The following is a 27,720-nucleotide window of genomic DNA, read 5'->3' as shown; positions in this document are numbered from 1 at the left end:
AATGAAGATAGTTGTTGAGGAATTCCATACACCAATAGTAGGTCATCAAAACTTCCAAATTTGAGGAATTAACAATGGAGCAAAAGTCCCTTGACAGTTTCAGACATGGATCTGGAAGTGCACAATTAATTGACGGAGTTGGATTAACAACTCAGGTAACACCAACAGCGATCACCATCAATAATGAAGATAGTTGTTGAGGAATTCCATACACCAATAGTAGGTCATCAAAACTTCCAAATTTGAGGAATTAACAATGGAGCAAAAGTCCCTTGACAGTTTCAGACATGGATCTGGAAGTGCACAATTAATTGAAGGAGTTGGATTAACAACTCAGGTAACACCAACAGCGATCACCATCAATAATGAAGATAGTTGTTGAGGAATTCCATACACCAATAGTAGGTCATCAAAACTTCCAAATTTGAGGAATTAACAATGGAGCAAAAGTCCCTTGACAGTTTCAGACATGGATCTGGAAGTGCACAATTAATTGACGGAGTTGGATTAACAACTCAGGTAACACCAACAGCGATCACCATCAATAATGAAGATAGTTGTTGAGGAATTCCATACACCAATAGTAGGTCATCAAAACTTCCAAATTTGAGGAATTAACAATGGAGCAAAAGTCCCTTGACAGTTTCAGACATGGATCTGGAAGTGCACAATTAATTGACGGAGTTGGATTAACAACTCAGGTAACACCAACAGCGATCACCATCAATAATGAAGATAGTTGTTGAGGAATTCCATACACCAATAGTAGGTCATCAAAACTTCCAAATTTGAGGAATTAACAATGGAGCAAAAGTCCCTTGACAGTTTCAGACATGGATCTGGAAGTGCACAATTAATTGAAGGAGTTGGATTAACAACTCAGGTAACACCAACAGCGATCACCATCAATAATGGTCGTATTAAGCATCTTCATCCCACCAAAAGACAAATGGGTTTGAAGCAAAGCTATATAAAGAAGGCAATCTATCATGGGAGTGAATGAGTGTGTCTCAATGAGATATCTACTCTCTTCAAGGAGATATTATTATGTATAATAATAGCTGTGTAATGAGAGCTGAAACTATGGCCCAAATGATTGTCACAATGTTTCAAAAAAGACATCAATCCACATCTGCTTAATGAAGATATTAAATACTCAATGCCAAGTTCCAACATTAGATCAACATTTGGAGTGCTCTTATATGTTGGTTCAGCCAACAATATTCTTATTGAGAAGACTTGCAGAGACAACTTGGCGGTTGGGAGACCCTGTCTTTTTGAAAATTTGGGCTTAAGCAACAAGCTTGGAATTTACGTTGGCAGACATGCACCTAAATTATTAGTTATACTCCCTCTTAGAAACGATATTTATCCCATGTATGTATTGTCTACAATCTATATTCTTCGTCTGGGAAAATTTCAATTTGAAACTTGGTTTCATTCTACGCCATATACCTGTTGTGTTAGACTCTTACTGCTGTTGAATTTGTAAGGTTCAACTCTGCTGGGTTGATGTTGCAATTCAGAATCAACCCTTACCAGTTGCAGAATATATACTTGTTAAGACTACAGAAGGGGCCAAGTTATTAGAATCTAACTCTAGAGCAAAGCAGGTTGCTTCTGTTGCTCGCTCAAAATCAAGCTGGTATTTACAAGCACTAAGAAAAATCATCCATGAAATGGTAGTTGGTTGATAGGGCATGTTCCTAATAAAAATTTCAGCCAAATCAAGGGTTCCTATCCTGCCGAGTAAATCAATCATGTTATTGTAATGTTCCAGTTCAGGACGAATTTTATGATCTAGATACATCGAAATAAAGTGATAGATGGATTCATAAAGCATGCCACCATAACTGCATGCAGAAAGAACAGAAACAAGAGTGATGCTATTAGGTGAAACAATGACTTGCTTCATTTGCCAAAACAAATGGAGGGCGTATTTACAGAACCCATTCTGAGCATATGCACTGATCATTGCATTCCATGAGCTCACATCCCTCTCCAGCATGGTATCAAACAATTTTCTAGCTGTCTGTAGATCGCCACACTTTGCATACATATTAATTAAACCATTTCCTAGAACTAGATCAATATCCACAAATCTAGTGATCACGTGAGTATGCACCTGCTTTCCATGGTTAAGAGCAGTGTAGCCAGAACAAGAGGACAAAACCTCAAGAAAAGTTATTTTATCTGGTAAACCTCCCTCTATAAGCATCTGTTCATACAGCTGCAACACAATATCACCATTTCCATGCAAAGAAAATGCTCCAATCATCACAGACCATGTTACAGCATCATGCTCAGGAATACTATAAAACAGTTTCTTCACATCCTCCAAGGAGCCACGCTTCCCATATAAGCTGAGAAGAGAGTTGCCCATTACAGCATCCACTTCAAGATTATTCTCCAAGGCGAGAGACTGCAAACACATACCTTCTTTTAGATACCCGTTGTTGCTACACACTGATAGAATCCTAGAGCAAACATGTTGATCTGGTAGCATGTTTTCCTCCAGCATTTGGACAAATAGTTGTAAAGCAGATCTTCCAAGTCCAGTTTCAGCATATGCAGAAATCATCACATTCCACACAACAATATCCCTTGTTTCCATATCATCAAAAATCCTCTTTGCAAGCATAAGGATATCCATTTCTTCATTTTCTTCACTTCCACAGAAGAGAACATGCTTGTTGGGTCGGATGTCAGCATTGCTATTCATTTGACAGGAGCTAGTAATAAATGCTGAAACAATACTGGTAAAAGCTCCTTTATCTACAACTACCCGTGATCGCATCTTATTCAAGAGCTCAACAGCTGCCATACACTGACCATTTTCAGCATAGGCAGTAACAATAGCTGTCCACGAGACAACATCCTGCTCACACATTCCATCAAATACCTTCCATGCATCATGGAGACTGCCGCATTTTCCATACATTCGGATAATAGCATTACATATGGCAGCATTTTCCCCCAGTTCCATCTCAAGTACACAAGAATGTAATATTCTCCCTTGTGTTATATCCTTCTGTCTTGAATGACACTGTAAAATTGTAGCATATGTGACCTTTGTTGGTTTGATTTGACGGTTCCACATTTGCTCAAAGATTATGAATGCCTCATCGAAGTACATATTTTGTACATAGCACGTCATCATTGTATTACATGAGATGGCATCGACCTTTGCCATGCTCTTGAATATTTTCTTTGCATCTCTTACCTTACCGTTGGTCGAATACATGCTCAGAATAGAGTTACATACATTCACATCCTCTTTGAATTGGCTCTTTAGAATACTACTATGAATACGTTTTCCTTCCATTTCCACAGTTTCACCCACAGAAGCACATAAAATTGTAATGAATGTAACCTTATCTGGCAGTACTCCTTCAATATACATCCTCTTATAATGCTGAGTGGCAGAAATGCTATGTCCCTTTTCACCATGTAAGGTTATCATCAAGTTGTATAAGAAGACATCTTTATTGCACAAACTGAAAAATGTTCTCTGGGCATTGATGATACTACCACATCTCCTATAAACATTAACAAAAGCAGCGCCTAAGACAACATCCACATCGATATCACTGTTCAAAACGTTCACATGGAGCCTTTTGCAGTGAAAAAGACAAGAAACGCATTCACATGAAGACAGAATACTAATAAATAAAAACTTGTTTGTGATTAGAGGAGCCACTATACCTTCGGTTTTCATCTGTTCAAATAGAGAAAAAACTTCATCGGTGCGTGCTTCTTCAGCGTAAGCCCTTATAACGAAGCTCCATGTGAACAGATTGCGATGAGGCATGGTGTTGAGTATGTCTCTGGCATCATCAAAAGCTCTGCAAGATCCATACATTTGCAGGAGGAGGTTCTGAATGAAGATCTGATTGTCTAATCCACAGAGGGCGATAGCACTGTGGATTAACCTACCGTCAGAGAGAGAAGCAAGGTCACGACAGCTCCTCAGCAGAGAAGAGAGCCTGGAAGGTAGCCATGGCTCGGCCATTTCTGTAAATCCTCGAAAAATAGAGAGAAGGCGCTACCTTTCAAAAACTTAATTAATCGATAATCTTAGTTAACGAATAATCTTCACAATAATATTGTACATATTCATTTAGGTTCATCAAGGATTTTAGAGTGCCCATGCATATACATACTTGTTTTTCGATCGAGAATTCACGCCTATATGTATTGTGATGATTTCAATGCGCTTTATGTAGAGTATCCATGCATGTATTTGAACTTTTCGATCGAGAATTCAAGCCTATATGTATTGTGACGATTTCAATGAGCTTTTTGTAGAGTATCCATACATGTATTTGTTTCTCAATCAATGGTGTATGTGACAATTTCAATGAGTTTTTTGATTGATCGAGGGTGCGTGCCTATACATATTATGACAAATTCAATTGTGCTTACAACATTTGTTTTATTATTTGTTATAATGAATCAAGAGGTTTATCTTCCGAACGAGACATGGAAACACAATTCCTCACCACATCCAAATCAATGGTCCTTGCATTAAAGTGAATCTCCCCACCATTATATATAATCACAAAGGCCGTGGGTTCAGAATTTGCAAAGCTAGGAAAGGGAGAAACAAGAAGAGTGTCAAGAAAAGACGAGTGAAGTTGGAAATTTATACTACCAATGTGGATAGTGAAAGGAGAGAGGTTAGAGGCATGCTTGTTCTAGTTTGATATTGTATATAACTAGTGTAATATAATAATAATAAAGTTTCAGGGCATAACATAAGTTATTATCGTGCTATTGGGAAAGTGATTAAGTTATTTGTGCTATTGGGAGAGTGATTAAGTTATATATGTATATCAGTTGTAGAAAGTTCAATTTGTATGTGCAAGGAGTGGACTTTGAGAAGCAATGTTGAGGTACAAAACATATCTCAAGATTGGATATAGTCTAGGTCTCATTTATTGAGTTATGAGAAGGTGGCATACACATTCAACCCCCTTTAAGCAATGACCTATTCTTGTTAGTTCCCCTTGGGATAAGGACACTGTTAACTCATCCTAGAGGTGGAAGAGTATTCTCCTTAGCTACATATTGACTATTATGCAAAATACTCTCTATCAACCAACCATCATTCAGTTGAAAAATTCCATTCGTCAACCATGCAATGCCATAGGAAATATTTTAGTAGTTTTGATTATCATTCGATGATTTTGGATACATTGTCAATATTTTACTTTCATCATCAAAATAGATCTCCATATATTTGTTTCTTCTCAAGCATGCTGCCTGATTAATCGTACGTGCTTACTTTTTTTCACATTTGAATTGCTTTTTGTGAGTTGGTGACTCCATCACGAGTGTTAGGGTTTTATATTAACCAGATTGTTAGTAAAACATATAATGAATGGGGAATTCTCTTTCTAAAGCAAAAGCCCCTTTACTAGGGGTATCCGTTGTAAATAACAAAAATCCTTCTTGACGAAGAAGAATCGGCAGGGGTATTTATTGTAAATAACAAAAAACCTTGTGGCGAAGAAGAATATGCAGGGGCGAAGAAACGAAAGGTTCATTTTGAAAGTTTCAAACGTTCATATTTCTCTGTGTCTCTGTTTCTCTTGTCTGTCTGTTTCTCTGTCTCTGTCTCTGTCTCTGTCTCTCTTTCTCTCTCTCAGAACAAGCTTCATAATCGTGAAACAGAACGGACGCGGAGGAGCCCGAGACGAAGGCGAAGCAGTAAAGCTTTTTCCTTTTTCACCAAAAATGTTCAATCGGTCGCTTGTGTTTGGCAAATCATTCAACACTGGAAAATGGTGAGACCTCTCTTCTCGCACCCACAACATACACCTGCGAGAGATTAACATTTACCAGATTTTATTATCGAGCATGTAAATTATGACCCCTCGAATCAAAACTGAAAATATTTTCACCTAGTGTGGCGTTCTGTGATTTTCCAAGAGACAGAGAGGTAGAGATGAAATTTCATGTCACGCTGTCTTGATCTATGAGAACAATGGAATGATTAAACTAGGTCAGCACTACATATGCTCATGTGTAACCCATAGCTCGGAATTCATCAACGTAAATGCTATTGATTTGTTATATATTATTTCATGGTAACTGGTTTTATGCAAGACGTTGGTTATACAATTCATCATATCTTGTTTTATGTCATCCATTGATTTTGAACAGCAAAACGCTCCTTCGGCTAGCAATTTCACGTATCAAGTTGCTTCGGAACAAAAGAGACATCCAACTCAAGCAAATGAAACGAGATCTTGCACAACTTCTACAGAACAAGCAAGACTTAACAGCCCACATTCGGGTATAGAAACTATTCCTCTACTTGATTAAGATTGTATTAGTAAATTTTGCTCTGTCGCACATTTCAGATTTAAATCTTCAAAGATGATGTTTTTATTATTTGGAATCAGGTTGAACATGTATACAGAGAGCAAAACATAATGGCTACTTATGAGATTATCGAACTATTCTGTGAGTTGCTAGTTGTTCGCCTCCCGATTATCGAGTCACAGAGGTCTGTATAAGAGCTATGTTTGGTAAAAATAATCTAATTTCTTAGTGACTTATGATTCATCAATTCCCTTCCAAATATCTGTCTTCAAATATAAGTTTGAGTCATAATTATGTGTGTAAAACTAAAAGTAATACCCTATGTGTAATTACAGTGTATTCTTTAATTGTCTCTTTTCATTCTGAAGTTAGTGTATTGATAATATGACATTGCTAAAATATAATCAACACTGATTTTTTCAATTATTGTGCTTCCTTTTTCTTCCTCTTCTTCTTCTGCTTCCTTCCAAACAGATTATGCCCTATTGATTTAAAAGAGGCTGTAGCAAGCCTAGCTTTTGCTGCTCCAAGGTGTGCCGAACTTCCTGAATTGCAGCAAATTTCCAGTGTTTTTGCTTCAAAATATGGAAAAGATTTCGTCTCGGCTGCAGCTGAATTGAGACCTGACTGTGGTGTGAATAGATTGGTAAGATACTTAACCAGAGATTATTTTCAATGGATCAAAACAAGTTGATTAATATAATTTCTGAATATCACAGCTCCTTTGAATCAATCAAAGGCTAGCTAAATTTAACTGCTTACTATTGATTGATTGCCTTTTCTTTTTAAATTTTCAAAATGGTTTAAGTTATGCACCAACGGAGTCTTATATCTGATCCCTATATTTTTCCTTACAGGTTATTGAGAAGCTATCAGTAAGAGCACCGTCAGAAGAGGTGAAGTTGAAATTGATGAGAGACATAGCCCTGGAACAGGGTGTTGAATGGGATGCAAAATCACTCGAAGCTGAAGTTTTCAAGCTGCCTCAAGATTTGCTAGTATGCATTAAAATCTAAATTCTTTAATTTGATGATGTCCTTTATTTTGAGATATAAACATACATACTCATGTGTGTGTATTTGCATGACGAAAGTGTTGAGTACATTTTCTTATCGGAAATCGTGGAGCTAACAAACATGTCAAAATCAAAATGATCTATTTCAGAATGGTACAGATAGGTTCAATATGGATCAAGCTACACATCAAGAGGAGCTGAGAACTCGAGTGGAGGTATTTTCTATATAACGAATCATTTTTGCAAGTAGATGCAAAAAAGAATCCTTGAAAAGCAATCTTTAGTATTTTAAGCATGATTTCTGATCCCCAACAACTTTTAGAGGCTTGTCCTCCCAATGAAGCATCCTTTGACAAACAACTTTTAGTACTTTTGAGTATAACATTCTGATTAACTTTCTGTGTGACGGTGATACAGGACGATGAGGTGCATATAGATCTGCCAGACTTGGGAGATCTTATAAGATCACCATGCAGACCTGCTACGTCAGAATCATATGGACACGGAATTGTTTTGAAATCAACAATCAAACAGAACAAACTCGTTAAACCACACAAATCTGTACATTTTGCGATGTCCGCTTTACCAACCAATGACGAGGATGATGATAGTGCTGAGGATGAGGATCATAATAGTCATAGTGAAAATTTCCGTTCAGATATCAACCAAAAGAAATCAGGGGAGGATTACAATAGGTCAGATGTGGTGGCTGCAGCAAGAGAAGCAGCCCAATCTGCAGAGAGAGCTGCAGCTGCCGCCATGGCTGTTGCATCGTCATTGGCCAAATCCAGCTCTAATGCAACAATCAACAAATTTAACACACAGAATCACTCTTATAGTAATGGAAGCTCAACAGAACAATCAACATCAGGCAGTGAAGAAGAAGAAGAAGATAGGGAAGAAGCAGAAGAAAGAGAAGAAAGAAGAAGAGGAGGTCAAATTTATAATAATATTAATGGCTTGCAACACTGGCAACAATCAAAACAACAATCTAAAGAGTATTTTAGAATAGATACCGACTCATTTGATAATCATATTCCTAGGAATGAAGGGCCGCCATTAAACTCACGTTTTGATGATGATGATGTGAGTGAGGATAGCGAAGAAAAAATGAATCAACAGCATCAAGTGGGAAGGAATGCGTCCTACTACAACAATAATATGATTAATCAGAAGCCTATCTTTGATGAGGATCCTGATGATGAACTAGAGCAATATAATCGGAAGCGGATAAGTGGAGAAAGGATGCAGTACAACAAGAAGTCACATGACTACAGCAGAGATCAATTCAATATGCATGATGATGATGAGGCTAGTAGATATGATGATAATATTGAAGGAATAGAACAGAGCATTGGTAATGGAAGTTTTAAACAAAGATATTCTCCCCCAAAGCGCTCAGCTCCTCCTCCATCAGCTTATAATAATGATAATATGGCTCCTCATGTTCATCCCAAGCTTCCTGATTACGATGATCTCTCAGTGCGCTTTCAGGCCTTGAGATCGAGGCGATAAAACTATTAATCTCTCTCGTTCAATCTTTCGTTTAATTTATAGACGTGCACATCTGATTGTTTTTCCCTGTACTTGATTGTTTGGAATGGTGATTTAAAACGAGAAGCACTTATAATCAATCTAGAATTTCATGTTTCTTGAACACAATTGAGATAGAAGGAAAAGGCATTTATTATTCTATATAAATTCGTGTTTCAAAACAATTTGAGATTGATGAGAAGCTCTTTTTGATATTATATCCAGAATTCACCTCTTTTTTTTTCCAAAGAAGAATATACTCCATTAGTTAAAATGACATACAATACACAACTTTAGACATTTACCTACTTCCATATGGGCTACATCACTTATTTATCTTACACTAAATAGCCCACATATTTGTTCTCCATGTTTGTCGTGTCATTCACGCTCTAGAATTCACCTTTCTTCAAACCCATCGGCATTTAAAGACAATCATCTATCTATACACATCAACAAACAACTCAAGTCTCTATCGTAATGAGAATTTATACACAAATTGATGTTTTCTTGAATTTGTTCTTGGCCATACGAATTCATGTTCTCTACATGATTAAAATGCTTCTTCATTTCCTATCTTTGAAAATAAACACATTGCATTCTGGACTTTAAAACTGTTAAAAGAGTACTGTGTACACACACCTGAAATGACAAAGGTAGCTAGCTAACTGTATAATATTCCCATGTAAGAATTATCGTCAATCAACTGCCATTTCGTGAACGTTGCATCTTCATATCATAAAAGGTATTTTCTGATCCCTATTTGTTACAGCTACGAACTGTTGTTGACAGGAATATAAACATCACATGTCTCTATAAAATTTTATATCTTCTAGTTCTTTGCTTGTTCTCGTGAGCACTACAGAATTTATCATTTTTTGTTCTGGATGATATGTCCTTTCTTTACAATCATTCAATGACCATCAAAACTACGTATCATGATTCTTTAGTGGTCTACGCCTTACCTTCATCATTCCATTTGATCCTTTGTTTGCCATACAATCAAATTATCCCACTCACTTTTTACACAGATTTCACTGAAGCTTTAAATCCCCACATACCACTAAAAATCTGCACATTCTTTAGACATTAGACCTTTGACCAACTTCAATAACAGTACATAACACTATAACATGATAACCTTCAGCATTTTAATGTACACTTAACACTATTCCATGATCAACTTCAGCATTTTGATGTACACTTCCACATGATCATTAGGCAAGTTTAATTTTCAATGTTCTACACATGTAAAACAAAGGGGGGTAACTGTTTCATGTGGGACTCCAAGTAATTGTCAAAGCTTTCCTGTAGATATGCCCTGAGCTGCTCTATGACTATGAATAACATTTACAAAAGTCAAGAGAAATTGCTCAAATGCAAGGAACCAAAGCCTAGGGAATTGATCGAAGTGGTCATGGCGATTATTAAGTGGCCTTCATGCATGTAGCATACAAATGAGCACACAGAAATATAAATATACATTGACCAGCATACACAATCTTTCATATAAAATATTGTCGATTTTGTGAACCTTCATACTCTCTATACGCTTTTGATGCAACCCATTCTAGTGAGACTCCCACCATCAATCAAGCACACAGACTTCAATTTTAGATGCATATGTATATGCCTATTGTGTTTTTAACTTTCCGTTGTAGTGAATGATGCCACACACAGGTCTTATTCTTTTCTTATGTGTAGTGATTAATCAAAACTTATAAATTGTTGATTGATAGGTAACCACTGCTCATAAAACAATTATTTGATTCTCTTCAACATATTGTAAAACTTTAGAACTAAAATCTTGAATATACCCCATTCTGAGATATTGTAACAGAATTTCAGCTGAAACATATGTTCCAAGTTACGAGTAGGGATCGGCAACGGCTCGGCTCAAGCCTAAACCGTTTGGCTTAGCCGGCTTGAAAACGGCTTAGCGGCTCGGCTCGGCTCGGTTTAGGCTTGAACTTGCCTTAACGGTTTGAGCTCGGCTCGGCTTGGCTTGAGCCTCGCCAAACCGGCTCAAGCCGGCTAGCCGGATAAACCGTTTAAGCCGTTTATAAACTTTAGAGAGGGGGAGAGAGACAACAGACAAGGGGAAAGAGAGAGAGAGAGTAAGGGAGGGAGAACTACATAGACGAGGAGAGAGAGAGAGAGAGGGAGGGAGACAACATATAAGGAGAGAGAGAGAGAGAGGAACTACATAGAGGGGAGAGACAAAGAGACTACACAGAGGGGAGAGAGAGAGAGAGAGAGAGAGAGAGAGAGACTACACAGAGGGGAGAGAGAGAGAGAGAGAGGAACTACATAGAGGGGAGAGAGAGAGAGACTACATAGAGGGGAGAGAGAGAGAGAGATGAACTACATAGAGGGGAGAGAGAGAGAGAGATGAACTACATAGAGGGGAGAGAGAGAGATAGGGAGGGAGAGTCGAGACCATAGACGTGAGAGAGAGAGAGAGAGAGAGAGGAACTACATAGAGGGGAGAGAGAGAGGATTTACATAGAGGGGAGAGAGAGGGAGAGGGAGAGAGAGTCGAGACCACAGAAGTGAGAGAGTGGGAGGGATCATTTGAGAGAGAGAGAGAGAGACGGAGGTTTGGAAACCGGTTTCCAAGCCGGTTTGGAAACCGGTTTACAAGCCGTTTACCAAGCCGGTTCACAAACCGGTTTAGCATAAACCGGTTTAGCCTAAACCGGTTTGTGAACCGGCTCGGCTCGGCTCGGCTCAGGTTTGAGATCCTGTAAACGGTTTAGGCTTAGCCGGTTTGGCTTGGATCAGGCCAAACCGGCTAAGCCTAAACCGAACCGTTGCCGATCCCTAGTTACGAGGTGATCCTGTAGACTTAACCATAGACAGTGAGTGACCTTCAAGCTCTAACTTATTGCTCACCATGCAATATTTGCAAGATAGTTCCAGGCATCTCCCCAAAATTATAAAAGTAACATTATTTATTTCTGGTATCTCACGGAATAACTCTTTTTCTTTCAGTATCTTGAGGGCCATGGCTTAGCAGCTTCCCTCAAAACGATATGGATGATGTTTACTTCATAGTATCATAATTCAGTCAGTCACTTACTGGATTTGAAACCCTTTTTCATCACAAACAGAGTGATAAAAAAATGGTAGGCATCACTCCAGGCTGGATGGACCAGCAATATTTTCACCCATCAGTCTGTCACTAGTTTTATCAGTATTTAGATTTTGTTTGGCAGTTATGGTTTCAAACAAAGGACTTACCACATTATCAGGCCTTACACTCTGCTAACTCATTGCATGCATGATCCTCGAATGGCTCATATATTTCTGACTGGCTTTCTTTTCCAGATTGTGGATCAATTTTATTACCAAGCCCTGTACTGGTGAGACTGATTCATCTTCTTCTGCTGTTTCATGAGAGTAACAGTTTTGTTTTTCCACTCAAATCAGTTGTTTGATGGGTTAGCTCAGTCATAGAAAGAACACATAAATTACAAGTAGAATAAAAATACTATAATTACCAAGCTGCAATAATTGCATCATAGATGATAGCAAATAAAACCATACATATGTTGGGCCTAAATGTATGTATATAACATGGTTATATGTCCGTATGTATATGCATACAGATGCATAAATCTATATAACTGTAGAGATATGTACCTATTACCACCTAATAACTGTAGAAAAAGTTTGAGAAAAGATATCACTTCTTTGATGGGAAAATAAGATGTTCATTTGCAACAGCAGATTGTGGTTGACCCATTGCAACCCGTCAATAATACATTTACCACAAGACAGAAACACTATATACAATCTTTGTGCTGAAACATAAAGGCTTTGTTATTCTGTTGTTGAAATTAAAACTCCTGTCACGGTCCAATTACGAGCATACAATCTCATCTTGTTGCTCATGAAATTTTCCACCCAAGTAAGTTTAATGTATATTGAATTATGTTGACCTACAAGAATCATCTCATGTCTATAAATGCAAGAATAACGCATTCTTTCTGGTGAAATATTTGGGTGTTATTCACCCTCAGGTATTTTCTTGAAACAAGGGAAAAAGAGCATCTTGTCTTAAAAAACCTGCTTATGCATAAAAAAATTGGATCAACTCATAAGTATGTGTACTGCAAGTGTAAATAAAATAGCTTCAAATGTGCAAGACAAACGGAATTAAATAAGTGCAAAGAAAATGGGAACTTGCTAAGAAAGAAATATCGTTGATCCCTTTTGAACATACATTTGATCAAGAATGTTTTTAGCAGTATAATTTGCTTTCTTATTTTCTCTGAGTGCCTTAATACATGACAACAAAGAAGACATACTCAACTCATATCCATGTCAATACTTGTGACACTGTCATCATCTTCAAATTTAAGTCAGGCTTCAAATTTGAGGGCCTACCTTCCAAATGTTCTAAATTGGTTTATAATATGTAAGATCAAGGCCATCACGGACACAGAAATAAGAAAGAAAGATCCATACCTTGCACATTTCACATTATGAATTAAGCTGGTCAAGCTCAGCTTTAAGTTGTTCCATCTTCAGTCCCATTGATCTCTGCAGTGTTCCTTTTTCCGCATCAGGAAGGCGATCAAGCAAACCATTGTACTTATCGAGAACAAGCATTACAGCCTCACGTGCAGACTGAGCTTCTTCGTTGAAATAGACAGTTTCTTTCGAATCCATAGCCACATCGATCTCTTCACGAGCCTCTGCAAACTTAGCGTTGATTTCATCCACCTCGCCAGAGTAATCTGATGAGGATGAGGAGAAACCTGAAGACGAAGAAGAAGATAGAAATGAGGAAGATGTTCGAGGTGGCAGCGAAGGGAAGGTCAGGGCGCGTCGGGTGGAAGAAGAGACGACATGGAAAGCTCTGGCGAGCGCCATAGCCAAGGAAAAGAAGAAGAAGAAGAAGTACGCAGAGGAAAACAGGGCCAGAGGATATAGTTAAAAAAACAGGGGAGGGTTAAGAATTTTTTTTAGGGTTTTTGGATCATTCTTTACATATTTAAAGAGATTAAGGATTAGGGTTATTGGATTATTCTTTGTTTTACAGGAAGATTAGGGTTAGGCATAGTTCAATTTGGCTATCCAAGAGAAAACCATCTGACTATGGTGTAGCCAAATTTAGGTTTCCGGAACGGATCTCGTGTGGTCTCCTCTGTTGAGAGACAAGCTCAAAATCGGCCGGATCGGCTGAGCAAGCCGAGGACCGGATCGGTTAGGCCGGACCGGTGTGTAAAACGGATGCGTAAACTGGTACGCAGACCGGTGCGTAGGAAGGTTGTATCGGTGCGTAAACCGAAAGGCCGTTAGAGAGATATTCCTCGTAAGGAATAGTTTTGGGAGTAAGAGTGGAGGCTCATTTATGAGCAGTCAAGTACTGTCAGTACTTGTGTCAGCCCATTGTCAGGGCGTGTATAAAAGGTGCTCACTGAGCATGATGTATGTACAGAGTGTTGGTTTTTTGAATTGGTTTTCTCTCTCTCTTTGTCTCTCCCGTGCATACTGTGCAAACCTAAGCTTTCCATTAAACCTACGTTTTCTGTTGTTCGGTTTCCTATATTGCTTCCGCACATAATCTTTCACATCCTGCATATCAATCAAACGTGTGCTCGAGGAATAGCACCCATGGAACAACTAACAACCAATTGGTTTCTCACACTAAGAGGCATAAGACCCCAGCCCTGAAAGCATCACTTGGGCACTTAAAACCGACACCTCATGGCACAAGCTCACCAATAACTAGCTCACACACCACCCGTGTGTGTGTGTGTGTTCCCAAAGTCACGCCTCCCCTTTCAAGAGGTGAGGATTCACGAGTCACGACATTCCAAAGCCTTCGAGCCCTGGTAATGCACTTTCCCAATGCATCGAATCATACTAGATGCTCTAGAGCTATTCTAAGCACACCCCTCAAACTCCTAGTTTCATTCTTGTGAATATTATTTCCCCCGGTGTGCTAGATCGAGCCATTTGAGGGTGATGCTCGAAGGTAGGAAGGAGGAGTCTCGTAACCGTCAATTTTGCATCATATATGATATGTTATAGCATTGGCTTTCGGAGGGCATGTGCTATTGTGCTCACTCTTTGTGTTTTGGAAAATATGAGAATGTCAACGTTGTAAATAAAGTCGTTCGTTTCTTAGAAGCAAACTAAAGGTATCAAAGGAAACTTATCATGAAATAATGTCAAATGTGGTCTTCAAGACTCGTGGCCACAAATTAAATCATACAAAGCACACGCTTTACAGTGAATCGTGCTAGGCAATAACGTCTAAATACTAAATTATTGTTACGGGCATGACCATATAATATCCCGTGGTAAGAATTTACCGTAGTATTCTATACACATGGATAAGTGTGAGGGTTAAGCGAGAGTGTAAAGAAGGGGAGGATTACTTTTAATCCTCGGGATTGAGACAACCCATTAGGCCAAGTGTGAACTTGTCTGGGGGCCTTGGGTATCGCAATAAATAAGAGGCCTAGCTACCCTCATTTCATGATCTGGTTGACTACGTTGGGACTTTGTCTTGTGGTGGGTCAACTCTTGTAGCGAGCGCGCCAGCACCAGGTACGGCGGTGGTATGGGACGCCAATCAAGGCTCGAGTCCGTCTCGATCCCTTCACTCGGGGGTGGTCGGGTGGATCGACACCCTTCTTTCTCTCACTCCTTTCTATCTAGATCTATCTTTTATCCTTATTTTATGCTTACATCAGTTCATGTCTCTAATAATTATGATATTGTGAATTTAGTATACCTTGTCTTGTATCTGTATTCATTCTCTTTTATGCAACACTACTACTAAGATGCATGATAATAATTAGGCTTCGTATTCATTAGACAACTTACCACTCGTGCATCAAAATTACGATGGAGGTTAGGATGATTATTGCATCATATCTATTGTTTCCTTTGATCATCTTTGCAATCAATGATTTGGTTTGCCACTTGATCTAATAATGAACATCGCTCCCATTATCTAGGTAGACTAAATAAATCCTCAAAAAATTCTTTGATTTAGTGATGATGGTGCATACTATCTTGACTTTGCATCAAAAACTCTTGAAAAGTGGAATAATGCTCAAAGCTAAACAAGAAGAGGGGGTTATATGATAGTATATAATTATACATGTCGGAAACACTTGCAGATTGTGTTTTAGCATATTATATATTGTTCATATTTCTTTGTTTAGTGTGCAAAGTAGTAGTAAGCAACACTTTATCAATAACAAATGTTCAATAAAATCTCCACTAAGGAGTGAATTTACCTCTCAAATATGTAAAAGCTAGTGTGGAGGTCTTGGCTAATTCAAGGGCATTGATGCTTTCTTTGTATGAGTTAACACTAGAATTTAAAATTTAGACAACCACTTTGATTAAAGATGTAAAAAACCAACAAGCCAGATTACAAATTGCTTTATATGCATCAAGAACCGAACTTTTAAGAATGAATTTGACGTGATTATTTGTTTGACCAACTCATTAAACATGGACACACAAAACACAAAACATCGTTAACAACTATATTGATTCTAGTAGAGTGTAATTATGACAAGGATTCTGACTAAAATTAAATTAAGGTGAACACACTTGAAGTGTTATAAAGAATGATAATTGACAACGATATCAATTCTCTTGGAGTATAATTATGACAAGGTTTCTGGCTAAAATTGTTTTAAGGTGAAAATAAGTGTTATATAGAATGACTATCTTTATCACCAATGCATAAGTAATGGCAACTATTTTGGTAGAGAAAATTCACTATTTTTAGGCATGATCATGGTTAGATGTCTAATCCTCTAAATGTTATGAACAAAAAATATATATGCAAGAGAATGAATATTCACCATTTAATAAGTTCTAATCCTTACGAGCCAATTCCTTTTACATCGAGATAATGTATAATACTGGTAGATTTCACAACTTTTACTTTATGCTCAAAGACGTTTTCCTCAATATAGTTTAGTAGATACACCCCACTTTGTTCGTTGAGCAAGTTTCCTTTTGTCTCTTTCATGACTGAAAAGGGCACGCGGGCCTTTCATTATATACATTTTTTTTAACAAAAAGAACGGTCTACCCATTTTCAAAAAAGAACATTTGCAACGACCCATAATTTTCGTCATGCTTACAAGGGTATAAGAATGGTTGAGCATAAATGAACTCACCACTACATTGATTAGAATGGGAGATGCTTCACTTTCCCCAATGCCATGCGATGCAATTATTTGTTGCTAGTATCACATACACTTTGCAAAGCAAAAAGTGGGTGCATACGTGCATTTGTTCACAAGTTACGATCCACCTATAACATGTATAAATGCAATTGTATTCCCAATTGAGGCACACATGAATTCCATCCATCCTTCATACATTATTCTGAAGTGATACTAGAGCATACAAACAAATTGCTTGCTTTACAACTTCTGCGCATAACAGACAAAACTCTTTAAGCTGAACTTTCAAGGTAAGAATTGCATCTTTCAAAGCAAGCCCTTTATGTTTGCATTTTTTCATATCTTAATAAAATTGGTACTAAAGCTTTATGTAATATAAACTAAAGGACATCATGTCGCAATGAGAAGGTACATATCTACTCAAATTTATTCTTTCCCTCGCAACTGAAACCATGTGGCCTTAAGATCCCCATTGACAACACTTGTGACGTTCAACCTAAACATTTGGTTCTTCCATATCATCATTCATATGTAAGCTGTTGTTATGAAGTTGAAGTGGTTGTGGATCCATATTCAATAATAATAGACACTTTGTCTCCTACTAATTAAATGTGTATGTATTTTACATCATAGTAAAATTGCTACTGAAGTCATATATAAGAGAACACTAAAAAAAGGTGGCCATGACACAAAGAGAACATGTATTTCTATTTAAATCATGTATTTCTATTTAAATTGATTCTTCTTTCTCTCGTTGACAAGACGTTCGCTTATGATCCCCATTGACAAAATATGTGATGTCTAACCTAAACATTTGGCGTGCTTCCATAATAACATCAGCCATATGTAAGTTGTTATGAAGTTGAAGTGGTGGCCAAGCATAGTCAATAATCACAAACACTTGCCTGGCTTAATAATAATAATAATGTTCATACAAGTCCAATACTCAAAATAATCGGAGCACACTACCTACTAAAAAGGTTGAGGTAGAGATTTCAGACACTTAATTTGAACAATTTCTTACAGTGTAAAGACACTTGAGCATCCACATAAGATTACAAACATAAAAAGATCAGAATTAACAAGATTATTTGGAGAAACCCCATTTTACCTGTACACTCCTCCCAACAAACAAAATATTCGCAAAATCATTCCTAGAAAATGGTACAACAGCACAATTTGTTACCCAAGAATCGATGCACACACCTTGCATATACAAAATAAGAAATCCACCCCATCTCTTCAGTTCCTCACATCTCCTGGAGATTGCGGCACTCAAATGTGATACGATGATCATATGACACCAAACCTCTTTTGATGGAGACATGGCCTACTTGTGCACCCTTGTTTCTTTCTTTTCACCGAGGCAGCCTTGACATCTACCAATGAGAACTCATCCAACCCGAACTCTAGTTGCATCTGTCCGGCTTCCATGAAGAGCTCTACCGCGTTCTCTACAAATGAATTGGCTTCTAATACCGTCATGGATGTATTCTCAAAGAATGTGCTATCCCCTATCAGCTGAGAAGCGAGCAATACTAGTTCTTCTTGAAATTCAGACAATTGTCTACTATCATCCAAGGGTGAAGTTCGGAGCGACCACATTGGGAATGGAAGAGTTTCTGAAAAAATGAAAGTGCGAAAATGAGATCCACATATAGAACTCTTGTAAGCAATTAATCCCAACATGGGCCATTTTGTGATCTCCGGTAATTAGCGGAAGAGACAATTGCCATACCTGGACAATCTAACCTCGGAGAATCTCTCTCAAAAAGGATGCTCTCGAATGTGCTCGCCCATGCATCTCGATTTGTGAGAAAGTCGGCATCTAGATCAAACAATTTCTTCACGGTGGCGGATATTGAGGAATGCTCAAATTGTGAATAAGGTGTGGGACCATTCGCGCCATGCAAAACTGGAGCAAAAATTAGCCATCACCATATTAGAACTAAATGTTAAGAGATGGGAGATGTATTATTATAATACTCGCAAGTTTTTCACCTCAACGGCAAACATTATCTCAAAACCTTTCAAAACAATTGCAAACAAGTATATCATTTTACAGTGGGTTTCTAAGATTTTTCGACTTTTTGAACTCATTTTGCATGTTTATATTCTTCTCTAGCTCTTTGAACCTTATAAATTCGTTCCCTTGTGTCAAAATTCCCAAATACTACACTGTATGAAAGTTCCAAATTAGGTGATATGAAAAAATGTTTTAAAGTATTGAGTATCATCATGGTGAAACTTGCACACTAGTGCCCCCATGACATACAAACATCTTATTGCAACATCCATGTAGATCCATATACATACATATGTGTGTAAATGGATATTAAAAGGATAGAAAAAGCTGAACATGAGGTAATGAGCACCTGTTCCTTTGTTGATCCAGGGAGAGACCAGTATAGTAGGCACTCTCACACCGAGCCTATCGAACTTGAAGGTGTATTCTCCGATGGATCCATCCATTCCATCAGGATTAGGCACATTCCTAACAGGGGTGGGAACATGGTCATAAAATCCACCATGTTCATCATAAGTGATAATAAACAACATCTCATTCCATTGAGGGCTGGCTCTCAATGTCTCATACAGTTTCTTCACAAAAGCTTGACCTTGATACACATCATGGGACGGATGGTCATCGTTCGCCGGAGCCGTGCTGATATCGAAATACCTTTGTTCAATCACAACATAATTAGGCAACTTACCTTGCTTCGCGTCTCGCTCGAATGCGAGCTCGAATTTATGGAAATTCCGTATGGATTTAAGTCTTCTAAGGTTCCGGAAGAAAAGGGTGGCCGGAATATTCTGGTAATAGATTCCGTACGAGAGGCCCGATTCTTCGACAGAATCGAAGATGGTTTTCTGAGGGAATCCATGGACAAGGTCCTTCCGAACATTGCTCATTTCACCGTGAGAGGTGGCAGAGTGGACATAGAATCTGTTGGGTTGGGTTGAGGAAGGAACTGATGCGAACCATCGATCACAAACGGCAAAATCCATAGCGAGCGACGTAAAAGAAGACACAATCTCGGGTCTAAATCCAGACATAACTGTCTTGGAGAATCCAGGCATCATACTTTCTGCTTGTTGAGCAAACCCATTCATAGGGGCAGGGGCAGCCGAGGAATCATTCACACCAAAAATCTGTTCTCGAATTGCTTGGAAAGAGTGGCCAGGGTCAGGGTCCACGAATTCAGCATCATCTCTGAAGAATATCTTTTCTGAATCAGGATCAGAGGTATTGATCCTATTCCATTCATGGCCGGTGACACCGTCTATATCGGGATTGAGGCGTTTTAGCCATCCGAGCATGTGGTCAAAGGAGCGATTCTCCATGACTAACACCACAACGGTCTTAATGGGTCCTTTGATTGGCCTTCTTTGGCCATGGGGGGTGAAGCTGTGGCAGCTGGAGCAGGGGAAGAGCAGGAGCAGAGTGAGGAGAGCTTGCAGGGGTTGGAAATGGGGGGATATGGAGTGACTTGGTGGCTTCATCTTGGCCATGTTTTTGGTTAGGGTTTCTGGGGGATGGGAGAAAGGCTCAGGCTGCTACTGCTACGCCCAGAGGATACGAAACCATGAATCATGAATCATGAATCATCATCACCATCTCTCTCTCTCTCTCTCTCTCTCTCTCTCTCTGTTTCTCTGTCTCTCTCTGTGTCTGTGTTTTGTCATTGGACGCCACGACACACACACGTGCCACACACACGTGACGCAGAGAGGAGGCGAAGCAGAGGAAGAGAGAGAGAGAGAGAGAGAAGAGAGAGAAGAGAATAGTCGACCTGCTACTGTACGCATATGCGCCGCATATGTTGTTTTTGGGGAAACGGACGACTCAGATGCGACCTCGCGCCAAATCGACGGCCCCGATTGTCTCCCCCCTCAACGGTCGCGATGAAATCTCGTGCTCGGCCGTTGGACGGCTCAGATCGTCTCTCCATCCGATAACCCCCCCCCCCCCCCCCCTCCCCCCAATCTCTCTTTGTGGACATAAGAGAAGAAGATCCCATCCTTCTCTAATAAGACAAGAAAGTGAGAGTCACATGGAATTGAGCGGACCCATGTTCCATGGAGCCTATAGCCCCACCTTGGGGCTCGGGCGGGCTCACGTTAGCAGGGGGTGGCTCGAGGGCCTCTCATAATCAATCCTCCCTTTTAACTTTAAACCCCCTATTACCTGCGTCCCATCAATCCCGATTCTTGCCTGCTTGCTTGTTGAACGGAGAAAAAGAACCGCATCTTCCTCACTTACCCAATGCCAAATAGGAGACTTTCCAGTTCATGCACAAGTTCTCTTGTAACCCCTTGTTGGGTAGTAATCGCCATTTCGTTGGCGGTTAAGCCTATATCAGCTAGCCCCATTTGTGGATCTCTCACCCCCTTTCTCCAAATGATGTTAATATCATTACGGATCTCGAAACCCATGCAATACTCATTCATGTGTTTTAAGTGGTGGCTCCACACCTAACACATTCCATGTCTTTGTATGCACATCTCTTTGAATTACTTGTAGTAGTTTTTATTGTTCAAGCCACCTTTCAACCAACTCCATCCACCCCTAATGGATCCACTATGAGTTAGATATTTTGTTCCGTTTACCTTTAGAAGAATTTCTTCTGTTGTTACAAAACATAGTGTCAAACCTCATTAGATGTAGCTTCTTTTGCCATGACACCAACATATTATTTTGTTTCATTCTCTCAAAGATGAGGTTACCATTTCTTCCCTCACAACAACTTGAGAGAGAGAATTGACTTAAAATATATGTATGTTTTCTATTAGTTTCTTATCAAACCTACATAAAATTTTCAATTGGGGAGTTCATTCTCTATGATTAGCAATAAGATGAATCAAGTGCTAGCGACAATAATAATACACTCAATATATATATATATATATATGATATATGTCCAACAATCTAACCCTTGGGTTACCACATATTTTGAATGTGTGCAATATTGATTCCTTGATCATGATTTCGTGTTGTATGTAGGCTCCACAATTTTTGAGATAAAGCATTTCTTTCCTACCCATTGTCCTACATATTGAAAACAATATTTTTTAAGCATGAAAAAGTAACGTGGAATCCATTGCCTTCACATGTTACATAGAAAACTTTAAAACGATTTGATAAGAATCTTACAATGCAATTAAACAAAACTACACTTAAATCGATGGAATACACATTTCACATATTTTTTAGGTGTCTATCGGTAGTATTCCACATTGATAATATTGATATATTAACATCTAATAATATTCACATATTTTTAAGGTGTCTATCATATTATCCTTCCATAAAATCTACTATCTTTGAAGGTAGATTGCAAGTTCTTGAAACCTTTTATATCCAAATTAATAATTGCAAAGGGGTGAATTTCATGCTTTTAAAAATAGAGTTATGAGTTCCCAATTGACATTTACACCAATACAAGATTTCACCTAAACATATGGCTTATAAATTCACATCTCGGAACCCAAGGGTTGAGAACAATAATAAACCATGAATCCACTCTTTGGCAATGCTTAATGACATTTTCAATCATCACATTAATGGCATGTTCAATAAACCCATCATAGTTAAACTTCCAAATTATCAAAATCAATTAGTTTCAGAATACATGCAATCAATTGGGGGTTGTCGTTAGTCCTCTTTCGATCTTGCTAGTATCGTAACACCTTAACAGGGCTCATACTCAAAATCAAATACAAACACCTTTTGTGATGTTTTAATGATTTCCTATTACAAAATATGGCAGGCTTTCATAGAGACTTTATCGAAGTTTAAAACATATAAATAAAGTCGACGATTCACTGACTTTAAGCTCCTTGGAGACAACAAAACTAATGAGCCCCAAGGATTACATTACAATTTACAAAAAGATTATGAATATAATGCTATTATTACTAAAGCATAGGTTGTCAATGGCAATATAAGAAGTTGAGAAATAAGCTTGTGATTAAATAAATTACAAATTTTAAACCAAACAAGATAAAAAGCTGTAGACTTGATTTTTTTACGGTAATTAGTCAACGTGGCAATACAGGGAACCCTTGAAAAGCTGTTTGGCTAGCTGCAATGGTGCTTTTGAAAGTAGGACCTTCACGAGATGTTCCATTTTTCTTATATTCCTCGTGTGGCAAGGCCATGGATGAAGAAAGATTTGGACTCCTATTAGTGGTTCCCAATCCTCAGGGGTTTCTGTAAAGGTTTCAAAAAAAGATAAAGATATGCAGCACAGAAATAGAATGGAATCAGTACAATTTACAACACAAAATAAATGTATACCTTTCTTTAGTAGCAAACATTTCCCTGAATTTAGGATTGGGAATTCCCTTGTAAAAATTTCTTTGTAGATGGGAACATCTTGATTATTAGTGGGTCTAATAATGTTCCACTTACACCTCCGAATAGTCCAACTGCACCCGATATTATCAAGGATGTGCAAAAATGACATTGAGTGATTCCCTCTGCCTTCAGAAGTGCCTGGTTGGTTTAGAAAATGTAGGCTATCATTAATTGCAAATATAATTTCTTCAGATTGAAAATGTTTTCATAAAAAGTAGCAATTGGAAATGGGAGTTCTCAGATTTTTAGAATATCCACACAACATATGCAGGCATCCAACTGAAGTGTCGAACTCTATACATACAGAAATATCCAATGTATACACTATGATGACATTAAGATAAGTATTGCAACACACTGAAAGAACACTTATGCAGGTGATAGAACATCCACACAAGATGTGCTTGGAAATTTCTACATGGAGTTACATAGACAATTCCAGAGGAACATCCAAGTTATAGAGTACTAATTGTGGGCCATATGCCACTCAGTTCCACTGATTGCTATCTGCTCCCTGCAATAAGGATCAGGACAGAATAATACCTCAAAGATACCAAGATCAAAGAAACAAGAGAATTTGTAGTTGGAAAGCATGTACAGCCACTAGTGAATTATCGCGCGATAGCACTGAACTACTTGTAGAATTTGACCATGTTCGCGTGCCATTGTGGGCAGTGTAGTTGTTAATAGACCATGAGATGTGCAAAGAGGATGTTCAAATGAGAGGGCTTTCAAAGGATGACATCTATGAAGTCAGGTATTTATTTAGTGGGATGTCAACTGGAAGGTCCGATGGGATGCTGCCAATGGCGGGTGCCGGAGCTTCTAGTTTTGTTTCAAGAGTGAGTTTTCCTTCGGATTGTCTCGACGAGTTGGATGTGGGTGGTCAGGGCATCTATGAGGTTAGGGAATTATTTTGGCTCCTCTTGAAGGAGGTAAGCATATCTTGCACTTTCTTGATTTCAGCCCTAGGGTTTGGGTAAGCTGTCAATCATGCTGTAAACTTTTTGTGCTTTGGTCCCCCCTGCTGCTATCGTTTGAAAAAGTGGTCAGTTAGGGAGGCCTTGTGGGAGACTCTGTTCATGTTGGACTTGTGTTCTATGTTTTGTGCAATTCTCTTGGCAAGTGCATTCACGATGAAACTAAGCACTCAGGTCCTGGGCTGACTGGTTGATCGTAGTAGTGGGTTTGTTTTGATGAGAAATGCCCACTTATTCATAACGCTGCATGTTAGCATTGCAGTTGTACTATAATCCATTGTATGGATTTCTCTAGCCATGTGAGGGATTTGGCAGTTATAACATTTAATTTCCAATTATTGAGATATATGGTCTCAGTTGCAAGGCTACTATTTTCCAACCTCCAATTCCAGATTTGACTGAGCATATATGATTGAGGTAATTGGTCATTTGGGGATCATAAACGCTTGGCCAAATTTACAAAAAATGATGTGTATCACCACCTTATTAGTGAGCACACATGAATGATAGAAGACCAGATAAACAAAGAATAAGAAATCAAGACGCCCAATAGCTGGTTGAAGAGGGTGACACTATTAAGATGGCAGTCTTGTATTTCTTTCTCTAGGAGTTGTTTTGTAACGAAGGAATGCCACTTCAGCCGTTATTTTTGTGAAGTTGTAGAGGAACATAGTGGCCATAGGTTTATTAGTTGTCTGGTGGCAAGATCTATTTGGACATTTCGATTGGCAGTATGAGCTTCTCTAACTGGAGTGATGAAATTCCCATTTTATGGTTTACTCAGCATATCCGGAATGTTTTTGTTTTTATACTCAATATGGACTTCATAGACACATTTGACGCCTTAGAGGCATATTGGATTGGTCATTAGGTAATATTATAGAATAGGTGCAGTTGAAGAATTAACTGATGAATGATACAGTGGAGAATCAGATATGGTTCACTTGATATTGCCGCTCGTCCGTTGTAGTTATACATTCTGTAATTAATACATTTACTATTTACAGAAAAAGAGAGAGAGACCTAACTTAAAAATGTGTCAAATGAAGAAGAAGAAGATGAGAAGAGTCCAAAAGTGACTTTTATACTTTTTTTACAAAAGGTCATTTGTCCTACTTATATGGACACAAAGTTCTTCCTCTAGTTTCTAAATGCTACTCTTCTCCTTTTACATTGTGCTCTTAGACTCATGACAATGCCACTGGAAAGGCAAGGAATGTGTAAAGTCTAACAAGAACTTAACACTACTCGTGCTTGGAATTTCTTCATTTACCTCAATGCAGATGCAGGTTAGGCATCATTGAAATTTGATTAGGATACACAGAGCAGAGATCTGCATACAAAGCTAGGTTTCAATGATGTTCTTCCAGCTAATGCAGCTTAGACCCTCTTCGAGTATTGCCTTGGAAGGTCAGAACTGTTTGTAGGTCCCTTCAGAGCCCAACATCAGGTTTATACTTCAGATCTCTCCAAGTTTTGTTTCACACAGATAGTTTAGTTTTGCCACTATAATTGGATGTCACCATATATATAAAAGAAATCAAAATCTACTTCTTCATAGTTACCATATTTTTTTTTGCCTGCTAGATATAGGATGCTATCGTATAGGAAAAAATTGCAACACTAAATCTCTAGTACATTTAGTCAGATCTGGTTAACACCTTGCATGATTTGTGGAATGATCTCTCACAATTTTCAAATAAGATGAGCAACCGCAAAAATATGCATTCTTGACTTTTTGATGACTCTGATAATTTAACTCCCAAATCTCAAGGATATGTTTGGCAATCTTGCACATAAATCCAGTTCTAATGACTCTAAATGCACATCATTCAAATAATTTGTATAAAAATGACCTCTACCATTTTAGTTTTTATGATAGCTGAATAATAATACTTGCATTTTTTATGGTTGCAAGCTTTAATAGATCCCCATGGAGTCAGGCACTCCCTAATGAAGCCATGAGTTCTCATGATCTAGTTCCAAGTTAAGCTATCATTCCAGGTCATTTCATGGTGATCGAATTTCAGCCTTATATACTGGCGGAAAGGAAGATGTTTATCAAGTTATTACTAATTAAAGCTTTCTGTTTCATTCAATCTTATGGGCCATTTGGCGTCTTAAAAGATCCACTTTTACTTCACATGTCTGTATACCCAGATGCCAATATCTCTACAGATTGTGACCATTTGGATTTTCTTATGACTAGTTCAAATAATCTAAAGTATGTTATAGAGAAAAATACCTTCAGAGCACATGCATGAAGTAGAATTGGAAAGAGATTGAGTTACTGGGCATACAGGACAATTTCCTGCATAAAGACAACCCCATAATAATGTCTTTCAAAATATTACTAGAAGACTCTATCAAAGAGACATCTAGATATGTCCAAGGGTAAAAGATATGCCTGAAGCCAGAACTGATTTGTTGAAAGAGGTACAACTATAATAACTGTGGCAGAGATTTCTGTTATCCTCAGTCGAATGCTGTTCAAAGCAATTTTGAGCGTCTGTCCAACTTTACATTTAAAATGATGTGATTTTAGATTTATTTATAAATTCTATCCTTTACAAAACTAAATGTGTACTTAATGCCACAAATATATTAAACTCAAATAAAATATTTGGGTCATTCAGATAGGTTTGAAAAGGAAAGGCAAATTTTCACCTAGTGATAGTCTACTGATGAAACTTTTGTAATAGATAATGTCTTGATTGGGTATCCCTCCCTTTGGGCATTGTGATGTGTATGTGTATGTGTATGTGTATATTTAGCTTCTGCTTGGTTGATCCCCAGAAAAGAAGTTGCAAGCAATATTCCTACATTAACATGAATTATGTCCATATTGAACGGTCAAAAATAAAAAAGCAATCAAGATAAGCCACAAAAGTTCTACTAAAGATTGGGACTGCTTACAATTTCTGTAAAGTGGTACTTGAAATGTTAGGAACAGGGCCATAGAGATAGTTATAGGAAAGATCCCTGCAAACAGGAGGGTGGAAGTAAGCAAAGCACAGGGACCAGCAACTTAACTCTTAAGATTGCTAGAAGCTTGAGTTACAAAATGCTCAAAAATTCACGAGACTGGAATTCTGTATCCACGATGGAAATAGTTTCGTAAGATAGTTACCATTTAACCGCCTGCATATTCAATATCATACATGTCAGTCTTACTAAATGTTTCAGTGTCAAAAATATCAGATGCAATATCAGTTGTTGCTTCAGATTCTAGCACCAGAAAAAAGGTACTAAGAGTCTTGCATATTTTCCATGTTCTTCCATGCTTCTGGAATTGGCCCAGTCAAGTCATTATTGTATAGATATCTG

General features: G+C 38.2%; 4 protein-coding genes and 1 long non-coding RNA gene across 7 annotated transcripts; 1 reads left to right on the top strand and 4 right to left on the bottom strand.

Moving 5' to 3' along the window:
- Nucleotides 1-1,175: 1,175 nt before the first annotated feature.
- On the bottom strand, nt 1,176-4,059 carry LOC147859900 (pentatricopeptide repeat-containing protein At3g53360, mitochondrial-like). 3 transcript variants are annotated; one of them, XM_087325016.1, is made up of 2 exons: nt 3,706-4,059; nt 1,176-3,614 (listed from the first exon to the last, which is right to left on the bottom strand). In XM_087325016.1, exon 2 carries the CDS (start codon nt 3,461-3,463, stop codon nt 1,529-1,531), a length of 1,935 nt encoding a protein of 644 aa, XP_087181142.1. In that variant the 5' UTR covers nt 3,464-3,614; nt 3,706-4,059; the 3' UTR covers nt 1,176-1,528. The 3 variants fall into 3 exon arrangements, with proteins under 3 accessions (XP_087181142.1, XP_087181141.1, XP_087181140.1); XM_087325015.1 differs by having other exon boundaries at nt 1,176-3,590; XM_087325014.1 differs by having other exon boundaries at nt 1,176-3,539.
- Nucleotides 4,060-5,626: 1,567 nt separating this feature from the next.
- Nucleotides 5,627-8,979, top strand: LOC147859899 (uncharacterized). Its single transcript, XM_087325001.1, has 7 exons — nt 5,627-5,789; nt 6,169-6,301; nt 6,411-6,514; nt 6,805-6,976; nt 7,188-7,328; nt 7,495-7,560; nt 7,763-8,979. The coding sequence occupies exons 1-7, from the start codon at nt 5,740-5,742 to the stop codon at nt 8,858-8,860; spliced, it is 1,764 nt and encodes a 587-aa protein (XP_087181127.1). The 5' UTR covers nt 5,627-5,739; the 3' UTR covers nt 8,861-8,979.
- Nucleotides 8,980-12,671: 3,692 nt separating this feature from the next.
- Nucleotides 12,672-13,827, bottom strand: LOC147859898 (embryogenesis-like protein). The gene is made up of 2 exons (XM_087324183.1): nt 13,352-13,827; nt 12,672-12,949 (listed from the first exon to the last, which is right to left on the bottom strand). Exon 1 carries the CDS (start codon nt 13,757-13,759, stop codon nt 13,367-13,369), a length of 393 nt encoding a protein of 130 aa, XP_087180309.1. The 5' UTR covers nt 13,760-13,827; the 3' UTR covers nt 12,672-12,949; nt 13,352-13,366.
- A 4,295-nt stretch (nt 13,828-18,122) lies between these two features.
- NPC1 (non-specific phospholipase C1) lies at nt 18,123-20,657 on the bottom strand. Its single transcript, XM_087324569.1, has 3 exons — nt 19,428-20,657; nt 18,791-18,967; nt 18,123-18,674 (listed from the first exon to the last, which is right to left on the bottom strand). The coding sequence occupies exons 1-3, from the start codon at nt 20,563-20,565 to the stop codon at nt 18,346-18,348; spliced, it is 1,644 nt and encodes a 547-aa protein (XP_087180695.1). The 5' UTR covers nt 20,566-20,657; the 3' UTR covers nt 18,123-18,345.
- Nucleotides 20,658-26,360: 5,703 nt separating this feature from the next.
- On the bottom strand, nt 26,361-27,036 carry LOC147859896 (uncharacterized). Its single transcript, XR_015530276.1, has 3 exons — nt 26,801-27,036; nt 26,639-26,704; nt 26,361-26,432 (listed from the first exon to the last, which is right to left on the bottom strand). It is a non-coding gene; the product is annotated as an uncharacterized LOC147859896 (long non-coding RNA).
- Nucleotides 27,037-27,720: the final 684 nt, after the last annotated feature.

This window comes from Azolla caroliniana, unplaced genomic scaffold (assembly GCF_043228905.1).
Source record: "Azolla caroliniana isolate FFs.n. ecotype wild unplaced genomic scaffold, voAzoCaro1.0.p SCAF_9, whole genome shotgun sequence".
In the NCBI taxonomy this organism is placed as follows: domain Eukaryota; kingdom Viridiplantae; phylum Streptophyta; class Polypodiopsida; order Salviniales; family Salviniaceae; genus Azolla; species Azolla caroliniana.
Note: the sequence above shows the minus strand (reverse complement) of the source record. Positions and strands in the feature narration are given on the sequence as shown.

Excerpts from the sequence above, each read along its gene's own strand:
- LOC147859898 (XM_087324183.1), bottom strand. The coding sequence starts at position 13,759 with ATGGCGCTCGCCAGAGCTTTCCATGTCGTCTCTTCTTCCACCCGACGC.
- LOC147859899 (XM_087325001.1), top strand. The coding sequence starts at position 5,740 with ATGTTCAATCGGTCGCTTGTGTTTGGCAAATCATTCAACACTGGAAAA. Across the intron at positions 6,302-6,410 it reads ACTTAACAGCCCACATTCGG|GTTGAACATGTATACAGAGA; the intron begins GTATAGAAACTA and ends ATTTGGAATCAG. Across the intron at positions 7,329-7,494 it reads AGCTGCCTCAAGATTTGCTA|AATGGTACAGATAGGTTCAA; the intron begins GTATGCATTAAA and ends GATCTATTTCAG.
- LOC147859900 (XM_087325016.1), bottom strand. The coding sequence starts at position 3,463 with ATGATAACCTTACATGGTGAAAAGGGACATAGCATTTCTGCCACTCAG.
- NPC1 (XM_087324569.1), bottom strand. The coding sequence starts at position 20,565 with ATGGCCAAGATGAAGCCACCAAGTCACTCCATATCCCCCCATTTCCAA. Across the intron at positions 18,968-19,427 it reads CTGGATCAACAAAGGAACAG|TTTTGCATGGCGCGAATGGT; the intron begins GTGCTCATTACC and ends TTTTTGCTCCAG. Across the intron at positions 18,675-18,790 it reads TCCGAGGTTAGATTGTCCAG|AAACTCTTCCATTCCCAATG; the intron begins GTATGGCAATTG and ends TCATTTTTTCAG.